Below are 24,550 nucleotides of genomic sequence, written 5' to 3'. Positions count from 1 at the left end.
TCACAAGGTAAACGCTGCCGATGTTAGCACACGGCTTTCCGGAGAGCGGGGAGGGAGCAAAGCTCTGCCCAGCAGCAATTTGCACTTTCATTTGTAATGCTCCTTTCAAGGGACGGGGAAAATGAATATTTCAACGGACGGAACATATTTGAGTCTTGGCAAGGAGGAAGTGATAAGTAAACTCAAGTCAGCTTTCTAGGAATGGAGTGCAGAATCATTTATTTATTGCTGCTTTTCATGTCTGTCTTCCAGAGGAAGGTCAGACACGAGGCAGAAGCACTTATTCTCATGCCTCAGGGAAAGCCTCATCCCTGAGAGTGCCCTTCCCTGTGTCTCCTGCTGCTGGGGAGGACAAGAGCCCCAGCCCTGGCTGGGCCATTCCACAGAAATTCTCTGCTCCACACACCCAAAATCTTGAGCCCATGAAATCAGGACCTGTTGGGAAATCAAATACAATGTTTTCTTGCTACTACACTGAGAGTCATTCTCTCTCTTGAATGGTCCTGACTGGGCTGAGAACTTACCATGGGCTGGTTTCAGTTCAGCTGGGCTTTCAGAGGCAGATCAGACAGAATCTGGATGAATTCTTCTTTGTTGCTTTTGTTTCTGGAAGAGTTTTTCTTTGGTTGCCTGTTGAGCCTTCACATTCTGCTGCTTCTCCCTCCAGGCACAGCTTTTTTGATTCCTGAGACATAAAAGTCTTTGCCTTCATTTTCCTGTTAGTCTTAGCCTACAGCAAGCATCTTAGAGAGAGCAAAGTTCTCTGAATCTGTGTTTCCCTGCACAAAATGAGGAATCTCACTGTGTTTTCCCACCCTTCCCCTTGCTGGATAACGTCTTTGGGAAGACAGAGCCCGACTCTGTGCAACTCTGGCTTTCAGCAGCACAATCTCTCACCCTGGGACACATCTCTGAGTGCTTGGGTGATGCAAAGAGTAAATACATTTTAATTTGCTCACGATGGCAATGATGGGTGCTATACATAAAATTATTCATATTCACTAATACCAAAAAAACCCAATAACCTCAATGCCATTACCTGGCCAAGTGCTACACCTTAAGGTGTCACAGTTACCTTACAAATGACAATATTCTGCCTGTGGAACCACATTGCTGCAAAATAAACAACAGGCTGAGACATCTCTTGGTTTGGCAGCCTGAAGGTAACAATTTAACACAGAGAGGCACCTTAACCAAATCCTTGTAGGAATCTGCCCCAAATAAAAGATTCTATTTCAGGCAGCCCTTTTTTAACCCACAGTTACTGAGCACAGTGACAAACTGCCCTCTAGACATGGAGGACAAACTGTTAGGGGAGATGATTCAGGCTGTGCAGAGCTTTCTGTTTGCTTTTTTTTGCCTTTTTTCTTCCAAATGACTTTGCCCCAGCCTGAACCCAAGATGTGCCTGTGTGATACAGCTTGCTCAACCCCTGGCACAATTGATTCAGCTGTTAATCATTTGTCCATGACAAAAAAAAAAAAAAAAAAGAAAAACAAACCAACAAAAAAAAACCCCACTTACAGGAAGACCTCTCCATCCACGGGACCTTTGCTGGCTGGGAAATACAGCACATATCCAATATTTCAACAGCAGTAAAAGATAAACCAAGATTACAAACTCAGAGCACCCTCTAGATATAAATTCAAACCATGACAGTGATACGTGGGCATTTTCAAGCTTCTCTCTGCTTTGTTTTTCTGCCTCTCACCCTGCACATCTCAGTGGTGAACATGCAGAAGGAGAGGTGAATTACCAGAAGTGAGGCTAAAACAGGAGCAGGGCAGAATTTCCTGCAGCTCAACACACTTTTCAGAGAGAACCAAAAAGCACCATCAGGTTTTACACATAATTTACAACCTGCTTTAATTAGAGGTAGATCTAACACATGAAATTTATGACAAAAATTTATGACAGGTCATTTTCTGCTTCCTCAGGTCCATGGATCAGGGGGGGAATGTGGCCTTGTAACACAGCCTGTGTCCTCTTTTCCACTGCTGCTCCTCCTGCATTGCTGACTGCACCAGCTGTGGCTTTCTGACGAGCTGAAGCCCCAAACCAAATCTCTGTGTTGCTGAATTTCATCACACTTGAAAATCAAATGCCCACCATGCAAATGGAGCCTGCAAGTGCAACAAATCCTTTGCAGACTCCATATCCCAAGTCTGTGAGCCTTTGCTCCCTGTAAATAAATCCTCTACAGTTTCACCAAATGTGATGGTTCTTCAGATGGCAGCTTCCTGTTAAAACTGAAACACATCAGAGCTGAAAGGCCTTCCCCATGAAAGATCAGACTAGAGCCAGCAAGCAGCTGTTTGCAGAGTTATCAGTGCACTTTTCAAAAAGTTTATTTTTCTCCTCTGAAAAAACTGTTTTGTTCCCTGCTTCAGAACTCAGAACGCATTTTCTTCTGTGGAAACACTCAAAGGTAAAAGGACACTAATTTGAATTGTGAAGAACACAAGGAAAATATATGGTAAAATTTACAACCAAAGAATACTTCCAGATTTTTACAACAAACCCCACCTGCTCACCATTTTTGTTACTGCTATTTTCTGGTGTGAGGCTGGTCTCTAGAAGGCCCTGGACATAAAAAACTCACCTTGCTGATCTTAGTTCTCCTCTTCTGGCTTTTGATCCACTAAAAATAATGTCTCATTGTGACTGAGGCCAAATCTGGCATGGGTTCACCTACTCTAAAGTCCTGTGAAGAGGGTAAGACAAAAAAAGAAAAGTCCTCCATGTGCCATCCCTTGTCTCCATCTCCTCTCCATTAGACCTCAAGACAACACACACAGAGAGCTGTTTTCAAACTAAAGCCAGCATTTTTAAAGGGGAAAAAAGATACTTATCATCTGTGAGTCAAATAAACAGTACAAAATTTACAGAAAATGCAACACATTTCTCACAGCATTGTAACTCCTGCTCATTTCAAATACAGCTCACTTCTGGCACTGCGAGCTGTTCTTACACCTCTAATAACTGTTAGAGAAGACAAAGATGCCACAAAAGAGCTTTTTTGCAGCTAGTACCTGGCAGTAATTCTTCCTAATCCTTTATTTTCACAAATGTCTGAGGCTGAATGGGCAGAGATTGCTGCCTGTTAACCTGATTTCCCTTTAATCTATTGTGATTTCCTTTCTTTGCTGGTGAGGAGTATTTATAGAAGTGGTGCTATGGGAGCTATGATACAGGGTTGAAAAGCCAGCAAATAATATCAGATCTTAAAAGACCTTTTTTTTAAAAAAAAATCTGTTTCTAAAAGCCCCTTGAATGGGCAACATCTGAGGCTATTCTTCTCATTCAGACTTTTTCAGGTGCTGATAAAACATTTTAGGGTGATAGATGAGCCACAGGGCAAACACATCCATTGAGATAAGACTATTTAAAGCTCTAAAAACTAATAGCTGGAGAGCTGTTTCACTAATAGACCTGATATTTCCTGCCTGCAGTAGGATAATTTCAGAAAGAGACAGGCCATGTTACAGGTACTCAGGAAATCCTATCAGGATATCTCCCCATATTCCTCACTGCCACGAGCTGAAATGTGTAATTCAGTTTTGCCCCACTTTCAGGCAGAAATAAAACCAGAAAAAAACCCCACCAAACCCACACCTTTATTCTTTCCCATACCAGTATTACCTCAGGTATTTAAAAACAACATAATAAAGGTTTTTAATGGGGTCGATCCTAAAAAGCAAAACAGTGTGAGAAGACCCTGAGCCCAAGAGAGAAATACTCTTACAAATCATGACTTTTGCAGCAGTAACATCAAACCAGAGCCAGGAGCAGGAGGCTGAGTCCCAGGATGGCACAAACAGGAGGAGAAGGAGAAGGCAGGAGCTGTGCCTCCACCTCCTGCTTGCTCAGATGGATTTTCAGTGTTCCTTCACCACTGTGTGCATCCCACGCTGGTTCAGGGAGGGAATTGCAGAGAACAGATTCAAACCTCTGTGGAAAACTGCCAACAGAGATCCCCTTTCATTTCTTTGACATGATATTCTTCTGACTGAGAACAGCATTTGCCAGGAAAGCAATAAATGTGAACCTGACAGGACAGGAGTTCTTCAGAAAGCAAAGAAAGAAAAAAGGAAACGGTGCATGAAAATGTATTTCACAACCTAAAAAACAGCCAGAAAGAGGTTACCTTCTCTGTTGCAGCAACTGTCACTGAGTAGTGATTAAAGCACAGAAAACACTGCTTTAATCCAATGTGAGGGAGTGAAAATTGCATATTCCCAGTCTACACAAGCAGTTGCTTTCCCAGGAGCCACTGACATGGAAAGGAGAGATCTGTCAGCGTTCTCACTGCTGTAAAACCACAGGCTGATTCTGCAAACCCTCTGCTAGTGAAATCCTCATTACTGCAGGAGATCATGGCCTTAATTAGCATTGGTTAAATTGGGACCATTTCTTGAAGTGGTCATGTCTGAGCTGGGCACTCTCATGCACAACACAGAGACTCTGAGTGACAGCAGAACTGATGTGGTACAGCACACAAACACAGCACAGTGAGAAAAACATTCTTATCCCTTCTGAACACACACAACAGGTCCTTCCCTCCCTCCTTGGGATTCCTCTTCCTCACCATTGTCAGATGACACCTCAAACCTGCTCATTCTGAATTTTTAAACTGAGTTTACACAATAGCTGTACACCATGAGCCAATTTTTCTGATTTTTCAACCAACTTCACCGTGAGGGTACCACAAGAGGATCAACAAGACCAGATTTAGCCTTCATTGTAAAAATGCATTTTAGTTTAAATCCACGCTTAGCTGTGGCTTATTTAAGTGGATGTTTTGTGGCTGGTCGAAAACCAGAGCCCACATTCTTCCTTCCAAGGACACCTGGGTACAGTTTCCTACACACAAATCAAAATGCCATTAACACTGGCGTGCTTTCAGCACAGCAGAATAACCTTTATTCTCAAGTGGAATCCAAGTATTTCAACAATGTTGACTGACAAAGGCAAGGAATGTTTCATCATGACCTACTGGGCATTTCAAGGAAGGCATGAGACATCAAAAAGTAGAAATACAATAAAATGTATGTGCACACATCCACGTTTCTCTCTCTCCCTGTACATAAAACTTGTATTTCTTACACTTAAATTTTACTGCATTACTCTCTTGGCAGAGAATGGGAAAATTCCCTCTCAGCTGAGCTTTATTATCAGTTCTGTGCACATTACTGGAAATTCTGGGGGGTTCTGCTTTCAAAACTGTCATGTTTAAATGCACATCTTTAATTTCAAATCCCACTTGAAAAAAGCAAGGAAAATTAATTTCAGCTTCTCATGTCACAAAGATAAATCAACTTCGGGAGCATCACACAGCATGGGCTGTCCCAGGAACGTGAGATTTTGCAGGAGATGATACAAGGACCTCCTGGTTTGGGATGCTCATCCTAAAACACTCAAAAAGAGGCCAAAAAAGTGCAAGCAGCAATTAAAATCAGCAAGTTACACATTCGCAAGATAAGCAACACCTAGTGTTAAAGATTACTTATTCCCCAAACTGAGGATTTTCTTCTTTCCCAGGTATTTCCACTGTCAAAAATAACAGCCCTGCCAGACACCAACACTGCACTTCAGGTCTGGCAGAATTATCCCAGAGGAGCACGAGCTACGAAACAAAACTTACCGAAATGCCACCTTTTTTTAATGTTTTTATTCATAACAGTATTACATGGTGTGTTACAGAAATTAATGGAAAACTTCTAAAAATTTGTTGGTTTCTGTCGTCGTTGCTGAATGCGTTACACATAAAGTTAAAAATAATGTGTTAACAAATGGTCGTTATCTGAGGTAAAGTTAAAGTAGGTTTAGAAATGTACTGCAACAGTCATTTTATCTTTCTCATCTTTATTAAAAAAATAGGTGTCAGAATGCAGAAATAAAAATGAATGAAAACCACGGAGTAAACATTTTTGCAAAGAAGGTGCCCAGTACGTTATTGAGATGAAAGGTTTCATCAGACACTTGGATGACTACGATCTATCAAAATATCTTTTCATGACAAGCAAAGATCAAGAACCTACAGGGGGAGGGGGATGGTAACAGGATGGCTGGTGGGGTTCCCTGGTTTGTAAATTTAAAGTGACGAATTTAGTGCTAGTGAAGGATGAGGGATTAAACAATTGCACAAGCTGGATATTTGAGTTATCTACAATACTGGTACAGCGCAGAGGCCCTGCAGCCCTCTCAGCTCAGCATCCCAGCCACGACAAGGACGATTGTGTGATGAGACAATCCAGAATCTGTTTTTATTCGTGAGCAAAGGTAAGACAAAGGTCCGTGGTGATGGCCCAGCTGCCTCCTGGGATTCCAGCCTCATTCCCTCGGCACCTATCCGTGAGTGATCTGCATCCTACAGATGTGATCCTCTGAGACAGCAACCTCTTCTCCTCCCTGTGTTTCACCCCGTAACTGGAAATGCGCTGATGACACTAAACCTCCAATGTCTGTGATGAACCAAAACTGGGTTTGTGGCTCTGTGTGCTGGACAAAACCCCCCCCAAAAAAAGCCGCTGAGGAAGAAAGTAGCACCACTGTGCAAATCGGGAAAATATTCTGACAGAAATGTCCTCCAGAAACGCTTTTACCTCTGCTTTTAATCCTGAAACACTCGATCCACCAAGTTTCAAATTATCTCCTCCAGTTGGAGAACTTGATCTTCCAATGGGAAAATATGATTTGCTACGAAGCTGTTTGCACATGACTAAGGAACAAGCATTAAATGACCGTGGATGGGGATAAAATTCTCCTCTCTGCACGTTCGTTAGGTCTATTCACAGCTAATTTCTCATTCACATACATTCTGCAATGCACATTTCTCTAATTTCTCTAATTCAAAATAAAAGAATGGGATCGTGTTGTGAGATTTGGTTGCACATACCAACAATCACCACCCTTGTTATTCTGCCTTCTAAACCATTTTTAGCTTATAATAGAGATGAAAGAAAGTAAAACATTTATAACTCCAGGCCTATTTTAATCATGACAAAAACGTAAATCCTATTGTGTCAATTAAAAAAAAAAATCTGCACAGTAACCCTAAAAACTGATTAATCCTTTGATTTCTTTAACCTTTTTTCCTTTTTCTATTTTTCTTTTTTTTTCTCCTTTTTTCTGTATTTTTTAGTGTTAAACCACTAAATTCAATATACTGTAACTGCATAGGAACATCAGGAAAACACATTTGACCTGTATAACAATTCTCTGTAGGGCAAAAAATATATAGATTCTTTATGAAAATCATGTGCTAAACATATGAACCCAAACACTGCACTTTTTGCTTCATAAATGTAAAAAAAAGGAAGTTTTAAATTCTTTTTGTTCTGCGTGTAAACAGTTGGATGACTTCTATGCAGAGGTTCGTAGGAATGTCAATGGAAAGTGATCTCTTGTAAGTGGAATTATGTCTGTGTGATAACTCTAGACCATAAAATCATGTGTTCCCATTAATTTCACTAGCTGCTGACAAGCTGACTGCTTTTGGCAAATGCACTTGAGCTTCAGCCCATTATTGTTAAGCATGTGAAAAAACATATGTGATGTGAGAACCACAAACTGGGTTTGCCACACCTCCCAAGCACTGCAACTTGCTACCTTCTCTACTGTGTAATGGCATTAGTAAAAGAATTTTTGTAACATTTATATTTACAAAAAAAAAATGGCAATTTTCATTCGAACTCCTTAAAGCCATTTCCCCTTAAACATTTAAAGAGTTTAACAGTAAGATTTTTTTTTCAAGTTATAAAATAAAAATCCCATTTGATTTTTTTCTGATGTACAAAAAGTGATAAAGATGAACAATTTTGATCACAGAGTCAGTTTGTTATTCCAAAATCCATGCCGTCCTTGTCCCGTTTGTCAAGTCCGCTTCATCCAAACTCCCAAACCAGAAGCATACCAGTATTATTTGGCAAATGATTTTTTTTTTCATCAAAAATGGCACACAGAGAAGAAAACACTTGTCTGCATAGCATTACAGCAGCAAGATATTGAAGAAATAAAAATATTCCTTTTCTGCACTTTGTTTAGAGTTTCCTAGGAAATACTGACTCTTTTGTCTTTCCTCAGTGGGACTCAATGTCCTTTCTCTACCCACAGCATGAGTATTCCAACAGAAAGCAGCATTTCTTCCTCATGATGTGCTAGAACTTAAAGGTCCATTTGGCAACATTTTCAGTCAAGGATGGATAAAGAACCAACTTCTGTTCTGTGGTTTCAAGTTGGGAATCATTTCCGCAGGAGGCGTTTCGCTGTTAGATCTGTCACTCATACAAAACTACAGAGTGAGAAACACAATTAAAAAAAAAAAAGCAAGAAAAAAAAAGAAAAAAAAAAAAAAAAAGACATCGCCAGTATTTTGTTGTTGTTGTTTAAATATGTCTACATAGAGAAAAAAAAAAGGGTCAGGATCAGCCTGATGAAAAGGACGATGAAAAACATGTCACCGTGACATCAAAAGTGCCGACTCGTGCCCCAAAGGCTGTCGCATGATAATGCCACTGCCACACACAGACTCTGCCTTTTGCTGGAAAGAAGAAAAAATGAGCAATGTCTAACGCCCAATAAATTTCAGATGCTTGTTATTTATAGGTGGCACACAGGTGACAAATATTTAGAAGGAGACTGAAGAGTAAGATTTCCTAGTCTGGATCCCCACCACTCGTGGGGACGGGGCTGCACTCGCGGTATGAGAAGCGGGGAGAGTTTTTTGTTTTTGTGCTGCCATAGCAATCTGCCATTGGTTGCCAAAAAAAAACACATCAGGAACACTCGTAGAGCCAGTCCAGGAGGGCAATCTCTCTCCTTTGTCAGACAAAATCAATCGGAAAAAAGCATGAAAGCCAAAGGCCCGCCAGGTTGTTGGGTTTCGTTTCAGTCTTGCAGCACCACAAGCCTGTAACAATGCTATTTCTTAGGTCTGTTAATCTGCGCGTAGAGAGGTTCTGCTTCCTGGGGATAACAAAAATAAAATGAGCAGAGATGTCTCCAGACAGCGTTTTCAGAACATTTTTACAACATCTGCTTGAGAGCAGCGTTACCTCGTGAGTCAAAACCCACAGGAAGTGTTTGCTTTCTGTGCTGCCTCAAGCGATTGTGGCACCTCGGTTGAGTGGTGAAGAAAATGGGAATTATTTCACAAAATAAGCGTTTTCTGTCCATTTCTTCCTCCAGCACTGGCCATGCACCGACCCTCACTGCTGGGCATGGACACATGAAAGAATTAAATGATAATTTATAGGGCTGGATATTTGGAAGTTCAAAGGCTGGAATTGCAGCCCGTCTACAGGGCTGAGTTTCCCCCCAGCAGCACAACAAGCAGAACAAACTGTGGGTTTTGCACAACTCAGGAGAAAACCACTTGCAAACAGAAACTGCCAGGGAAAGCTGAGCTAATGAAGCTGTGATGGGATTTAAAACAACAACATGAGTGGCCCATGAAGGAGGAGGAGCGCCAGCCCTGCGCAGTTTGATCAGGGGTCCGTGGAACCATTAGTACAAGCGTTAAAGCTGGGAGGAAAGCATGTCAGCCTGTTAACAGAGACTTTTTTGGGAACTTCCTGGATGTGGAAAGGGGGAAAGCTGCCATGGTCTTCAGCTGTTGCTTCATAGCTGACACACCCTGTGCTTTCTATGTTCATCTTGGCTGCGGTGGGTAGCAAACCATCCACAGACCCTGGAACCAATTCTACTTCATCTTCAGAAACTAATTTATTAAACTAAGAATGACATCTAAAAAAGGAACAAGACAGGCAAGAAAGGCTAATTAATGCCACACTGCATTAACTCTCCACAGCTTGATAAATACTCAAATACCAAGCCATGACGTTGAATTTAACCGAGTTAGAGTTAACTTGTGTTACAGCAGCATTGGCAGGAGTGACTTTTAGGTAAAAAAAACAAAAAACCCTCAGAAGGCTGGCAAATCACTGGGCACTGAGGAGCACAGACAGGCCTGCCAGGGCATGGCACAGGACTTCAATCACTGTCAAAGTGGTGCTGGGGATGAGGAGAACAGCCCAAAGGTGGATCCACACGGTGCTCTGTGCTCAGGGTGCCCGGCCAGTGCTCCAGGCTCTGCCCCATCCCAGTGCCCTGTCCTGCCTCAGGGTGCAGGAACACACAACAATTCCAAAATATGACCTGTTCCCTCCACAGCAAGGGAAGTTTTCTCTTATTCCCCCAAACTGCTGCATTTCTGGAGCTTGCAGACACCCTGTTTCCCCACCCCCTGCCCACGTGGAGCCCTGAGTACGCTACAAGCACTGTGAACAAGAGAAATCCTCTGGAATGATTAAATAAATGCTGCTGAAATTATCCCCAGCGAGAAGCAAATACATTTTGTGACCTTGAAAAACTGAAGGTAATCAAAGGAGATGACTGAGAGTAAATAACTGCTTTTCACACACTGTGAGTTAAGTCCACCTATGCCAATTTTCATGTGCAGGCTTGAAGCTGGCAGAATGATCTATCACAGCTAGTTCAGAGAAAATCTGTACTAATTAATGTGTGAACCTGACACACACCAGGCCATTCTTCAGGCAGTTGCTGAACCTAAGGTCATTGCAAAGAAAAGTGAAAAGGAAGGAGGAGGAGAAGAAAAGGAGAGGGAGGGAGAACATCCCTTTGGAACAAAAGATGTCAGTTTTTAAAACGCCTTCAGGGAAGAAAAGAGCTTTTCAAAATGTCAAGTCTGCTTGTTAGAGCTGTCCTCAAATGTCCTTCAGATATGCAGATGTGCTGAAGTAACAGGTGTCCCAAGGTGCCACTGGACTCCACACCCTTGGAAGAGGAGGAGGAGGAGCTCCTCATCAGCAGCAGCACTTCCAAAAAACACCAGACAGCCTTTACAAGGAGAAACTTCTCTGATTCATACCCAACTTTTATCTGTACAAACACCTGATGTGGCAAAGGCCTGCATTTCTCACTGATTTGAATAATTTCTCTTCTAGCAGAGCAGAGCATTTTGCATGAAAAGTGTGCTCTTACTTGTTCCTTTCAGTTGATTTCTCCCCTCAGATGCCTAAATGAGAAATTAATTGCAGTAATTGTGTGCAGTCTTCCCAGTCAAAGGGGTTTGGTCAATGCCTGAGATTTGTTTTCTCGTATTATTTTGAGCCAATTCAAGCATGCTTTTAGCCCAACAATGCAAATGGTGTCTGTAAAATTTTGATACTCCAGAGAGCAAAACAGAACAGAAAGGGACAGGAAGAAGGCAAAAGGAGAGTCTAGTGCTGCTGACCTCATGAACAGCTCCTCTCACAGTGTCAGGTACTGTTTTGGAGGGTCTTGAAAGCTGAAATAACCCCTCCCTTTTTTTACATAATCCACACAAAAGTCACAGGGCATGTTATGAAAAGGCAGGTAAGCATTAACTCTTCTCACAGCATCTCACCTGCATTTTCTGCCTTCTACTTCTACCACTGCATGAGGAACAGACACAGAGGGAAGGAAAGAACTGGTCTTTGTCAGAACAAAAAGAGAAGAACAAATAAAATAGCATTCAAAACTTCTAATTCACATAAATTCCTCGAATCTTACAGAGTTTTCCTTGCTGAACTGGTCTAGAATCACTTCTGATGTGCTGTCATCAACCCACAGGCAGAAACCAAGACAAGAACTGGAAGCACTTTTTTTTTTCCTGCTGTATTTAAAAAATACTTCATGCTGCAAATCACTTTATTCCTCCCATTTTAAGGGGGACAAGACAGCAGCAAACACCATTTCTGGTGTAGCCCACTACTGTGTGAGGCAACAAGGGTGCTAATGCCTTAGAATAGCATAATGCAAATGCTTAGAAGCAAATTTACATCCCATTTGAAGATATTAACACCTGCTCCCCAGCAGAACTGATCACTGGAGAGCATCTCCTGAAAGACTCAGCACCTACTCGGGCCTGCAGGGGTGAACTCACTCACAAAATGTACCTGTGGGTTAGGAAGGAACTATTTTTACCCTGGCAGCCCTTTGATCACTGCGAAGCACCTGCTCCGTGCAGAGCTGCAGGCAAGATGTTCTCAATTGTGGAGGTGAGGCCCGCACAGATTTCCGTGCCCTTTGCAGCCACTTTTTCTGCTGGCTGACTGATCAGAAAGGGCAGGCTCAAATGGCAAAGAGTTTCATGAAATAAGTGTGCTGGAGAGCCACACAAAATGAGCATCTTGTGCTGGGGTTGCAAGTGAAGGGGGTGGGAGTGAGAAGCGCCTTCTCTGGTTTTTTGCATGCTGACCCGTAGGCAAAATAGGACAGAGTAAAGTTGGCAAGCGGGGTTGAAATTAAATATCCTTGGTGATAAGACAGGTCATTCCTACTGCCTCATTAACAGCCAGTTTTTATTACTTATTATTATTTACTAATATTTGGTTATTTTTCTTACAGCCTCCATTAGCAGCATAAATACAGCAACCTTCTAGTTCAGGATTATGCCTGGAGAGTGCCTCTGTTCTTACCATAAACCTACCTAGGAATAGTTCCTAGTCTCAAATACCCAGTTTGATTATTTTATTCTAAAAATCTCTGGCATTTTAGTAGTGAGATGGATGCTGTACATCCATGAAATGAAAAAGCAGTGACAACTACTCAGAAACCTGCTCTGTATCTTGGTCCTGATATAAAAATGAACTGCAGCCAAGAAACACTGATTATTTCTGGGCCCCTCTCCCAAAACAGTAGCCACACAATTATATCTGTCTACAGATCTGTCATCCACATATCATTCCATCCCCATCTCTGTCAATTCTCCTTTGTAACAATTGAACCTAATGGCAAATTTGAAGCAAATTGTTCAGAAGTCTCAAAGATGCTAAATTTTCACCAGCAGATTTTTAAAATCAGTTGTCATGCAGAAGACAGGGAACTTTTCAATGAGCTCATCACAGAGGAAGCAAGGGGAGCTTGTCCCTAAATTGAACTGTTGGGTTGCAAATCAGCAAGAACACAGTTCTATACAAGCTACAAAGAATGCTGGCTCCTGTTGAGGGGAGGAAGTTGCAGAAAGGGAAGGGTACAAGGTGACCTCAGGTGGCCTTGGTGACACTGAAGAGGTGAGAAGCCCTTGAATGAGCTGGCCATGTGAAAATGGACAGCTTGAAGAAGACTGCAGCAGCAGAGATGAAGGCAACCCTGCAGGATGCCCCTGTTCACAGAGCAGCCTGAATTTCTCTGCTCATGCCCCTCTGTATTTCCTGGAAAATAGGAACAACCAACAGAGCAGGAGACCTGCAATGTTAATTTTAGGATTTCTCTGGAGAGAAGCAGGACTTCCCTACCTGTGATCCCCTTCCAAAGACACAGCACTACCTTTTCTCAGGTTCCCAGCCCTGCTCAGAGCTGTGTCTTTAGCTTGAGAACGACAGCTTTAGAGCCTAGAGCAAGAACAGGTCACCTGTAATTAGGAATGTCTCTTTGGATTTTATCCAGTTCCTATTGAGCCAGGTGAAAGAGTGGAACAGGTCCTGCAAATACAGCCTTTAGTGCTTTGAGCCTATTTGGAGTTCTGGTGCAGCAGAAAAGGGGCAGAAGTAAGAGGAGGATGCAGAACCAGGTTGATATTCCCTCCTGAGGCTCACTAAATTCCCAGGTAACCCAAAGCCTTTGTCCATAAATTGCTGTTTTCTCTCCACTTCCCAAAACCAGCCCAAATAAAAGAGTTCTAACAGCCCATCCCAGAGCTGACTAAGATTTTTAGGAACATTTATCACCAAGCACAGCACACTCCAAGATGGATGATGGCAGTGGGCCACCAAAGCACCACCAAAAGCTGATAGACAAATATTCTAATGAATTGTTGCTCTCCTGACAGTGCTGATGGCATTGTGAAGGGAGTGACACATTTTGAGGGCTCCTAATTGTCTGCACACATTTCTCAGAACAACTGAACAATTTTTTTCAGGGAGATACGCTCTGGACACAAATGTTTTGAAGTTTCTTGAGAATCTCTCATGAAGGATTGCCAGTGCAAGTTTTGAGCTGGGCAGCAGCTCAATAGAGCTGCGTTTGTTCCCCTGTTCAAACTCCCTGCTTTAATGTAAAAATGTCAACAATAAGAAATGTTGAAGACATTTGGTAGGATCAGAGCTAAGAAACAGTTCTTTCCCTCTCTCTCCTTTCACCACAATTATTCCCCATAAAATCTAAAGACAGCAGTAGGGATTAAACATAAATAATGTGAAGATGGCACATCTTATTCTGTATTCTCTTCACCTCTTCTGCAAAATCACTATCCCCCCTCAACACCATGCATGAACAAAGGAGAAACTACCAAATACAATAAACAGCTCTGCAAAGAGTTAATCTTATTTCACCTGTGGAAGTTGGGCCTTTCTGCTTCTTATCTTCAACCATGAAGGGACCAAAATGTAATATATCCATAAAATGTCACATTTACCTACTAAGAGCTCACAGCTATTTCTGGTAGAGTGATTTCTAGAACAGCTGCTGGAAGGATGAGGATTTTGAGAGCTGAATTTGAAAGTTGCAAAAGGAACAGAGGAAAAATAGGAGAAAAGAAGATAGTAACTAGATGATAATTTAGAGTATCAGAAGGCATCAAGAAACCAAATTTGTGGTACCTTGAAAGATCAGGGTACAAAAAACCAGGCAGGTGGATATTCTGAATACATTGAGATAAATAAAGATATTTTATGGGCAGAGCTGATTTCAGAGATGCTGGGAACAGACAGATTTGACATTTCTGCACACAATGCTCTGTTCCTGAGAGGTCCATTCAGCTGAGTTGTTACTGTGCTGTTCTTGGGGTAAGAACCACGTTCTGAAGGGAGAAGTAATCTCCCAACTAAGCCACAAAAGTGGCTTTTATGCAGACTGTGATTCTTTGGCACGACATGTTTCTCCCCATTACGTTTCTCTCCAAATGCAGAGCTCAATACACAACTCCACAGTCAGTCCTGAATTGATAATTTTCCATGGGGATTAGGCTCCCTGTTGCTCTGACGACACCAGGCTTCAGAATTCCATGGGCTGGCTTTGGGAAGTGGATTTCCTACGGACTGCTGCTGAATGGCTCTGCACACAGGCACAATGACATTAGTGGAACTTCACTGGAGAGAGGCTTTCTCTTTTTGTTCAGTTTCCTGTTCCTGCCTACAGCTTTTAGGAATTACTGTAATACGATAATCAGGAACATTAGTTAACGTTTCCCAGAATATATTTCTGGGAATTATACGTATTTGATGCGAGGCTCTACAGGGATTAAGGAAAAATGCAGCAAAACCATATGCAATCACTGGTAATACACTGTTCTTGTAGCTCTGAATTTCAGAACCACCCTGACTGTGATAAACCATAATAAACACATGTATGTGGGTTTCCAGAGTGTGGGACTCAGATAAAGGGCAAATCCTCTTTCATGATGTAGGGAAGAACTCCTGGAGTGGTGTGAAGCTGGGGATGTCAGTGCTGGCCAAGGTCAGGCAAAGGCACAGCCAAATTATCATGTGGCACCATCCATCTGCAGCAGCAGCTCTCACTGGAGTAAATAATGAACATTCTTGCTGGAGCAGCTCATCCCAGCTCGACTTTCTCCTCACACTGTCACTTCTACACTCAAGGAGACACAAAGCTTAAAGCTACTTTTGCTGCAGCCCCCAGGAGCTGAGCAGGGGTGGAGATACAGGAGGGGGAGATGCCCTCTCACAGCACCACATATTATTAAGAGAGAACCTCATTATTCCCAGGTGGATCAAAGCCAAGTTACTGTAAGGTTTTCTAAAATCGTATTTAATGCAGAAAGTAAACTGACTCCTAATGAAACTATTCATTTTGAGCTGAAACTAAGCTGAGGATGGGTAAGTCACAGGCAAGCCCAGTGGAATTTCTGTACAAAAATGGGAAGGGCTGTCCCACTGCTCTGGATTTGCTCCAGGAGCTCTGTGCTGGAGCACAGAAGCTGCATCAGATCCTGTATTTGGGCAATACCAAACAGGAGTGGCAGACAGGGAGAAGATAATGAAACATATTCTTCAAACAGCAACACTAGAGAGTATTTGGATGGAATAACAACGCTCAGCACTCGTAAAACTTTGTAGCTTCACTGGTTTTTTTTGGCAAAATGTATTTACTGTATTGAAACAAATCACAGAACATTCACAGGCAGCCACATTTTCTACGTGTTCTGTAACACAAAAGATGAAAAGATCATCTTCCCCGTCTGTCTGGGTTTAAATGACTTACACTGATGAATAATTTTTAAAACATCAGTATGCCAATGGTAATATGAATGATGATAATTTTCAGATGTTTTTAATTTGCAGTTGGAGATAAAAATACACAAGCCCATTTCAATATTTTTTACATGCAGATAATAAACGTGCTTCTTCTACTGATTATCCTATTGATTTAGAGTAGAGACATTCATGTATCATTACATAATTTTATTTAATGATTGTTATGTCTATGGGTAAGATGTCTTATTCCATTTAATATGTTACATCTGACTGAAGGCCAGGGTGGCTTTGATTAAAAAAATGCTCTACCTAATATATTGTTAATAATGGCTCAGTTTCCCTATTTGCCCTCAGAATTTGAACACAAAGTAAAATAAGTCAACATTTCTTTAAAGCATGCAGGCAGCTGAAACACACATATTTGCATAAGCTGCAACACCCAGTGAATGGCAAAAGCCATGCAGACCACCAAGCACGAGGAATACACTGTGGAGGATGGAGAGGCAAAACGGAAGAGATGAGAAGGAAAAAAAAAAAATAAACCATGCATCCATGAAAGCAATGGCAGGCACTGGTGGAAGAGTAAGTGAACACCTCAAGGTGTAGAGAAAAAAAGGACAGATACCTACCCCAACCTGTGCTATCTAGCTACCGACCTGTGGACTTATAGTATCACCAGTTGGCTCACCAAAGGGATCACTGTTGGAGGAGGCCTGAGACCCATCAGGCTAGAATACAAGAACATAACACCTTTTTTTCTCAACAATAGAAAGTGAAAAGTCAACACGAGGTTATTTTCATGCTGTGGGCATAACAAGTACATCCTATCTCATGAAAACCAGGCAGTGAGGCCTCGCCTCTGGCCGCTCTCCAAAGCCGTAGCGGTTTCCTACAGCTGCTGCAGGCACCAAAGGACCTCACCAGATCCTGCTGGAGCCCAGGCAGGAGCTGCCACAGACTGCAGAAGGTACTGGATCAGGCCAACCAGAACTGCAAAAGGCCCTGAAAGCCATGTAGAAGAGTCCAAGCTTGGGTTATTTTGCACTTTTTGTTGTACCAAACCCTTCTTGCCTGTGGCTCACTCGGGCTCCTGCCTCCCTAAGACACCTGGTGATTTACAGTCATTGCTTGGATAACATTTCTTGTTTTGGTCCATAAAGGCAAAGAAATCACATACTGAGGGCCAGAACATTGAGGAACATAGCTAGGCAAGCAACTGGGATGCAAGAATGTGCAAGACAACAGCAACCATCATCTTTTAACACACAAACTCTCACATCTTTCTCTGCAGCCTCAGCATGTTTGTTGTTTTACTCCAAACTTCCTTACCATGAGTGAAGTGACTGCTGGTGGGCTAAAGAGGACATTGGATATAACTGACATGTACAGCCTTTCATATGAACTCTGAGTTTGGTTCCTTGTATGCAGGGTTAGTGCACATCAGCAGAAATGTTGTGCTATCGAATCCAAAGCAGGACAGGAATTCTGGCTGCAGCTCCTCCATAAGCACCACCCAGCCCCACTGGAAAAGTTAATTCTGACACTACAGAACAACATTTAATCAGGTTTTATCTTCTCTAGCTACAAGGAGACAATGAGGATTTAGAAACCTTGTTGCTACTCACAGCCTCTGGCTCCTCACTTTTGCTTGGGCTTTCAAACCCCTCTTCAAAGAGGTCGTCTGCAGCAGGGTCACTCGTATGAGATGCTGATGATTTTGATGGAGAACTCTGTCTGGGTGCAGGGGTTGGAGCTAAACGAGGATTAAGGCAACAGCAACAATTATTCTGTTGATTTCCTCAAAAAGACACTTCAGCACAAAATATGCTCATGCTTTTACATCCCCCAACTTTTACCACCCCCCAGAATCATTCTCTAATGAGGTGCTGCAGGAGGTAAATTCGGGCACAGTTATCATTACCAACCCCATGTGTTTGGCTTCATTTGGCAACTTCCAAATTAAGTTTGGTTGTATCTGGCCTATGTCTGTATGAACCTGGGAGACACCACGACATTACATCAGGAATGTGTGAGTCGCCTGCCCTGTGGCAAGTAGGTGAAACAGTCTCTGACTGATCCCTGGTGAATCTCATGAATTCCTCTTTTCAGCAATCTGCCAAATCTCCCATTGCCATGCTATGAACACCGTAAGCTTATTTTACAGCTCTTCAATGAACTTCCCCAAGTGTCCAATATGTCAAGCTACTAAAATAAATACCTATTCCCTAATTTCTGCAAAGTATCAACAGCACATAAATGAAACCAATTGTAAGGCTGAATGCCATGGGCTTCTGCCGTGTTCCCATCACAAAACCAATATTACTGGTTTAGAAATTGAATTTCAGACTGTAGCTATCTGTGCTGTTCATTTCTGTGACCTCTGAAATTCCTCTCTGATATTTTCCTATATGGCTGGAACGCATTTCTTAAGCCAGAGCTTGCATGAAGGTTCTCAGTATCTGGGTTGGCATTTAAAAAGAGACACAAGTGCTTTGAGGAGCAGTCGTGTCCGAGGAAAGGGATGGCTGAAAGCACATAAATACTCACGTGAATTCGTAGATGGTGTCGTGGAAGTCACAGGAGTCAAATTTAACTGAGAGATGTCAAAGTCATCACAATCATCTGCTTCCTGTGCCATCCCAACTTTGTTAAAGTAACTTGAGAAGGCCTCTGAGGTACAACTGAGGGAAGGCTGATCTGGTTTTCTTGATGGCACTGGTGGAGGCTGAGCCATCTGGAAATCTTTGAACATTTCTTTTCCCATTTTCTGTCTGGGCCTGTCTGTCTGCGGACTCGACCTGTTGGAATCGCTCGTGGGCGGGACGGTGGCTATAGGAGCAATGGTACCTTGAAACATGGCTGCTTGTAAAGGCAAAACAGTTTGTGTTGGCATGAAGGCAGTGGGCTGGAACTGGCCAGCCACGGATGGCCACGGCTGCTGGGCGGGAGGAAAGATCCCGGGCTGGCCCCACGCGATGGGCTGTCCTCCCTGCATCACCTGAGCGACTGGAGGCTGGGCACCCATGGCCAACTGCTGCTGGACAAGTGGTTGCTGTCCCCAGAAGGAGGGCAGGACAGCTCCCATGGCAACATAACCTTCGGGGAATAAAGAGAGCAGGAGGGGGAAACAAAGGGGATGGAAGATTTTAGTGGAGAGCGCGCGGGAAAAGCGACACAATGGATCGGAAACGTGCCGAGCTGCACCAGGGATGCCAGGGCTGCAGCACACTTGGAAAGAAAACTGGAAACACTGAATTCACATCTCTGCACAAATACTCACAGACAGAACCACAGGCTGGTGGACTCTGCAAAGCAATCATCTCAAATTGCATCATAATGCTGCTACTACTGCTACTACTAAAAAAATCCAACCCAGATGATTTCAGATTAAAACCCTCGCACTTGGTTATTACCCAATTACTTGGGAACATCAAAAAGATCTTGAGCTTCTGCTGCACTAAATACCTATTAATAACAAACTGTTTCAGGTATTAGGCTAACATAACCCCCTCCAGTTGAAGAGGAAATTAAACTAAAATTATAATTGCTTCCTGTCAGAGATGAAGCCTCCTTTAAAGCTACCAAGAGTCTGTGTAGGAATTATAGGATCAGGTGCTTTTCTTATTTACAGCAACAAAAATGCTCTGAAACTAAAACTCCTGTAAAACATTTTACAAATTAAACTACCTAACATAATTATGTTCCACTGATAGAAGTACTTTGCTTTACAGATATGCTGTTTTACATTTAATTTCAATAGTTACCACTAATACTTTGCATAATGTAACTTCTCTCTCAATTTTAATATTGCTATAGCTTTAAAATTTTTATTTCCAACCTGAGGGTCTCCTCAGTCCTCCTGTACCTTTTCCTCTTTGCTTTATTTCTAGGCTGTTTTGTAATCACAAATATAAGGGTGGCTGCTATATTGTAAAGGGAAAAGTCCAAAACCCAATACAATTAAAAAATAAGCAATTGAGCTTTGAGAGACCCAGTTCCTGAGTGATGGAAGGAGCAGCAGCTCAGACACATTCCTGTTCCAACAGATGTCCAGGATGGATCCTCCAGACGTTCTTGGATCTCCTCCCACTGTGACCTCATCCCAGCAGAGAAGGTTTCCATCTGACATTATCCCCACACACTTCACTGCCACCGTAACCTGTCTGAGGTGCAGTGGCTGATCTGGGGCCATTAGAGGAGGCAGCCAATTAAAAATTCACTGCTGAATGGTTCCAGGCACTCCTCCTCCTCCCTTCTTTTCCTAAGTGGGGCTGGGAGCACTGGGAGAGGTCAGCAATCAAAGCACAGTGTCTGTGCAGAATGCACCCAGCTTTTGAATTCTGAGCACTCTGAGGAACACAGGAAAGTCTAGAGGACACTCCAGGATTTGACAAAGTCGAATACCTTTGAAGTGCAATCAAATCCTCAGCCTCTGTTTACTGGAGACAACAGAGGATATTCACTGCTACCACAGAACCCTCAAATCAAAACCAAAAGCTGCTTCCTCTCTTGCTCCTGTACCTAGAAGTTCTGTTACCCAGCTGAACTTCTGACAGTTCAAGCAAAGCTGAACTATGCTTGAACTCCCAGTGACTTTTTTGGCTTCTGCTTTAAAAAATGTAGGCAAATTCAAACTCATGTCCTCCCTGCTTGTTAAAGACTTGCTTTGCTTTGCCCTGAAGCACTGACCTCAAAAGCCTTCCCCACTTCCATCCTGCTAAAATCAATGCCCCCAGCACTGAAATGCAAACCAGAGCTGGGCACTGATCCCCAAATCTGACTGCAGACCATAATTCCAGTGCATTCCTTACCTGAGGGTACGGCAGCAGTGCTGAAAGGTACAGAACCAAACATGTCTGTACTAGCAGGGAGTGACTGGGATGAAGATGGGATAAAGGCATCACCTGGAGTAGCAGGAGTCTGCAGGGAGACAGGGAGAAAACACAAGGGTGATGCAGCAGCTGCAGCTTCTGCTGCACATTGCTGTCACATCACCTGGAACCCTAAAATTCCAGGTCTGGAGTGAAGAACGAGAAAGAAGAAAGAATGGAAAGATGTAAAAGGAAAGAAGCAATGGTAATAAAAATATTAGAATTTGCTGGGGATGGGAGAAAAAGAAAGAAATGGAGAAACTTTCTATCAGAGGAAAAAAGTCAAGGTGAAATTTGCCTGGAATACATCACACGCAAAATATTGATCTAATTTCTTTCTCCAGAACGTATGGACTTTAGATGTGATTTTAGATGTTAGGTGACAAAAGGGAAAGGCAGTGACCAAGGCATTAACTTCTAAGTTATTATTAACAGGCATGGTAAATGAAATATTTACAGGATTTATGGAAAACTAAATAGATATTGCTTCTAATTAACCAACGGGACCAGAATCATAGGCCTACATTAAAGGAGAAGCCCAATCCAATTGAGTAAGCTGAGGATAAGCAGAAAGGACTTTGAACATCTAGTCCCAGACATGATCCAGAATACATTGGACATTTGAGGCTCCTGACTTCACAGCACCTGAAATTTCTCAGTTTATTCACACTTCCCTACAGAGTAACATAAGGCTCAAAGGCTTTATATGAATTTTTTTGTCATCTTGCAAGGCTGAAAAACACGCTGACACTTTTTTTTTGCCTTTAAAATACATCCAGCCCTTTCTCTCTCTCTCTTTACGTCCCTCCTTTAACAGCAGTTCTGGGATTTGTGCTTGGTGGATCCAGAGATATGAAATACGAGGCTGTAACTGGATCTTCTGCAGTGCAGTGAGAGTGCAGTGAAGCATTTCCTCTGACAAGCACCAGGGAAGCACATCTGCACCCTATGTGACACTTAACACCAGAGCAGAAGAATAAAAATCAAAGGTATTTTTGCACATCGTTGTGAAACAGGGACTGCACGTTCAATTTACTTCACTTTTATTTTCCTGCAGCCTAAAAACTACTTTGAAATCCTCCCTCCTGGAATGGTTGAGGACACAAATTGCTCAATATGTGCTCAGATTATTGTGCACAAATGTGCTCAATAAATGTGCTGGAAACAGAATGCAGGAAAAAACACAGTGCAGCTTCCCTGGGTACTCACTGGGGGAGAGGTTACATCAGGAGGAGTGGACATGTCCCCAAAAAGCTCTAGTTGGGTAACAGCCTGTAAAGAGAAAAAAAAAATCCATTTTAACTTTTGAGGAGAAGAAACTGTGAGTTAAGTAGTAACAACTTGTAAAGTTATCTGGTAACAGCAAATAAGATAAACATCCCCAAAATCCTGCAGGCTTCAACGGCGAAGTCTCAAATGGAAGAAGCACACAGGCTCAGGCTGTGGGATTTTAATATTGCTAATGGACCCAAATAGCCAACAACTCACTATAAAACAATTCTGTAGGGAATCCTCCAAAATGAAAAAATATGAATAAAACATGAAACAGCTATCCAGAACAGGACTGGATGCATTACTGCTCTGCCTTTAACATCAGTGAGCTCCAAGCGTGATTTATGGCCAGTCCTTTTCCCTGGCTCCTTTTCTAAACTCTCACTTGAAGGTCTTGCAGCACGGCAGCAGCACGTGGAGTGCCAGAAGGATACAGAAGGGAAGAGCTTTTAAAGTGCTGCCTGATTTCCCCTTGCCCATGGGACAGGTGTGACCTGGATAAGTGGACTTGAAGGAGGATGCACAACTGGGTTATTGCAAGTTTGTGGCTCTACATTTAATTCTTGCTAGAAATATTTCCTCGGGATGCCTTTCACTGGGAGCTCAAAACAGGTCACCCATGCAGGCCTGGCTAACTGGACCAGAAGAGAAAACACACTTTATTATAAGAAGCAACTTGAGTGGCTGCATAATCAAAGCTCCTTCACATGTTCTAGAGCAAATTTGCTCCCTTCCACCCACCTGCAAATGAGTTCAGCTGGAGTTCAGGGATGTTAAAGCACAGATCCCTCAGAGCTCTGCAGGAAACCTAAACCCCATCCACCACCCTTATCAGGGTGGTTATACTGAAAAACTTTGGTGAGAATTTCTCCTTCTCACTAGCTGTTCCCACTGGTTTTCCCAGTATCACACCCACGAAATGGGGGAAGGCACAATTCTCATTAGGAACAGGATTTAATGCAAGTCTTAGTTTAGCTCATTGAATCTCCTCCCCATCTTAGGCACATAAAACTTGGATCCTCCTATCACATAGACAGGTTTGACACTCAGTTGAGTCCTGTCCTGCAAAAGCAGCCCCTGAATGCTTTGGACAGTGACCAAACTGGCAGGTCAGGCTTTACAGCCTTCCAAGAGACCAAGATCACCCCAAGGTTTTTTCTGCCTTTAACCTTCCATTACAAATTATCCCTTAAGGACTAAGACTGCACATATCAAAAGTTTATACATTTTTTTTTCAATCTATTCTCTATTCCCACACATAAAAGCAACATCACAATCACTTAGAACTGGAATTTGTCTAAGCAGTTTGGATGATTCTCAGCTTCATGTCACAATGTACCCAGGGATGAATTATCTCACATTTTCTCACATCATGTTTTATATTAAAAAGATCACATTGCTTTAGTGCTATGAAAATTGGTTTTTCTTTGTATGGGCTTATATATCCCTCTAAGTATCTGCATGGAAATGCAGAAGGGAAAAAGAGGGAAAGCCACATTTTCTTCAGGGAACACCAATTCTTCTCTGTACTAAAATACTGCCAGGAGTAGCTTTTGAAAAAAAAACCCCAAACAAGCAACAAACCCAGCCTAAGTCCTTTCTGCAGCGTGCACAAACACATTAGGCAAGGGTGGTTAAAATGCCCAGGAAAGTGGGAATAATGGCAACAGCAGCACTTGTTTGGAAACCACTTCAAGCCTCCTGTAGGCACTACTGACTCAAGAGGTGTCAGGTGACACTGAAATACTCCAAGAGCCACTTTCTTCTCATCTCTCCAAACTGCTTGTTCAGCAGCACCCCACACCTGCCCTTCTCCTGCCCCCCTCCTGAACTCCTCACTGTTTGCTCCTCGGGAACACTCGTGTCCTTTCCATGAGCAAAAGCTCCCCTGTGCCTCCACCCCACGCGAGGGAGCAGATGAGCAAGGCAGGGAGGATGGCAAAGGGCAGGGTACACACAGCTGGCTGCAAAGCTACACATTTTTTTTTTTAGTGGAATAAACAGTGTAGGTTTCGCAGGAACGCTGGGAATTGATAGTCAGAATACTTTTGAACTCTGGATTATATGACATGCATTTGAAAGGTGGTAACTCGGATCCCTGTGCCTCCGTACTCCTGGATAATGGGAATAGTAATACTTTTCAGAGTGCTTCGAGGTGATGGATCTTTGGATACTCTTCACAGATATAATTCTGTTAAAGCTCTGCAG

At 42.6% G+C, this 24,550-nt stretch overlaps 1 protein-coding gene across 7 annotated transcripts in view; it reads right to left on the bottom strand.

Moving 5' to 3' along the window:
* Positions 1–4,941: 4,941 nt before the first annotated feature.
* Positions 4,942–24,550, bottom strand: part of DAB1 (DAB adaptor protein 1) — a 143,666-nt gene continuing 124,057 nt past the window's right edge. For 2 of the 7 annotated variants that reach the window (XM_063406999.1, XM_063406994.1), the window contains 6 exons: positions 22,280–22,342; positions 21,011–21,119; positions 18,747–19,295; positions 17,825–17,952; positions 16,829–16,927; positions 4,948–8,967 (listed from right to left, as the gene is read on the bottom strand). In XM_063406999.1, the coding sequence (XP_063263069.1) occupies positions 16,844–16,927; positions 17,825–17,952; positions 18,747–19,295; positions 21,011–21,119; positions 22,280–22,342 (933 nt within the window). In that variant the 3' untranslated portion in view covers positions 4,948–8,967; positions 16,829–16,843. Of the gene's footprint in view, positions 8,968–16,828; positions 16,928–17,824; positions 17,953–18,746; positions 19,296–21,010; positions 21,120–22,279; positions 22,343–24,550 lie in introns of all 7 variants that reach the window. The other 5 variants (XM_063406997.1, XM_063406995.1, XM_063407000.1 and 2 more) reach the window with 4 other exon arrangements.

The sequence above is a fragment of the Prinia subflava genome, chromosome 10 (genome assembly GCF_021018805.1).
Source record: "Prinia subflava isolate CZ2003 ecotype Zambia chromosome 10, Cam_Psub_1.2, whole genome shotgun sequence".
Taxonomy (NCBI): Eukaryota; Metazoa; Chordata; class Aves; order Passeriformes; family Cisticolidae; genus Prinia; species Prinia subflava.
The sequence above is the reverse complement of the archived record's forward strand: the minus strand, read 5'-3'. Positions and strand labels throughout refer to the sequence as shown.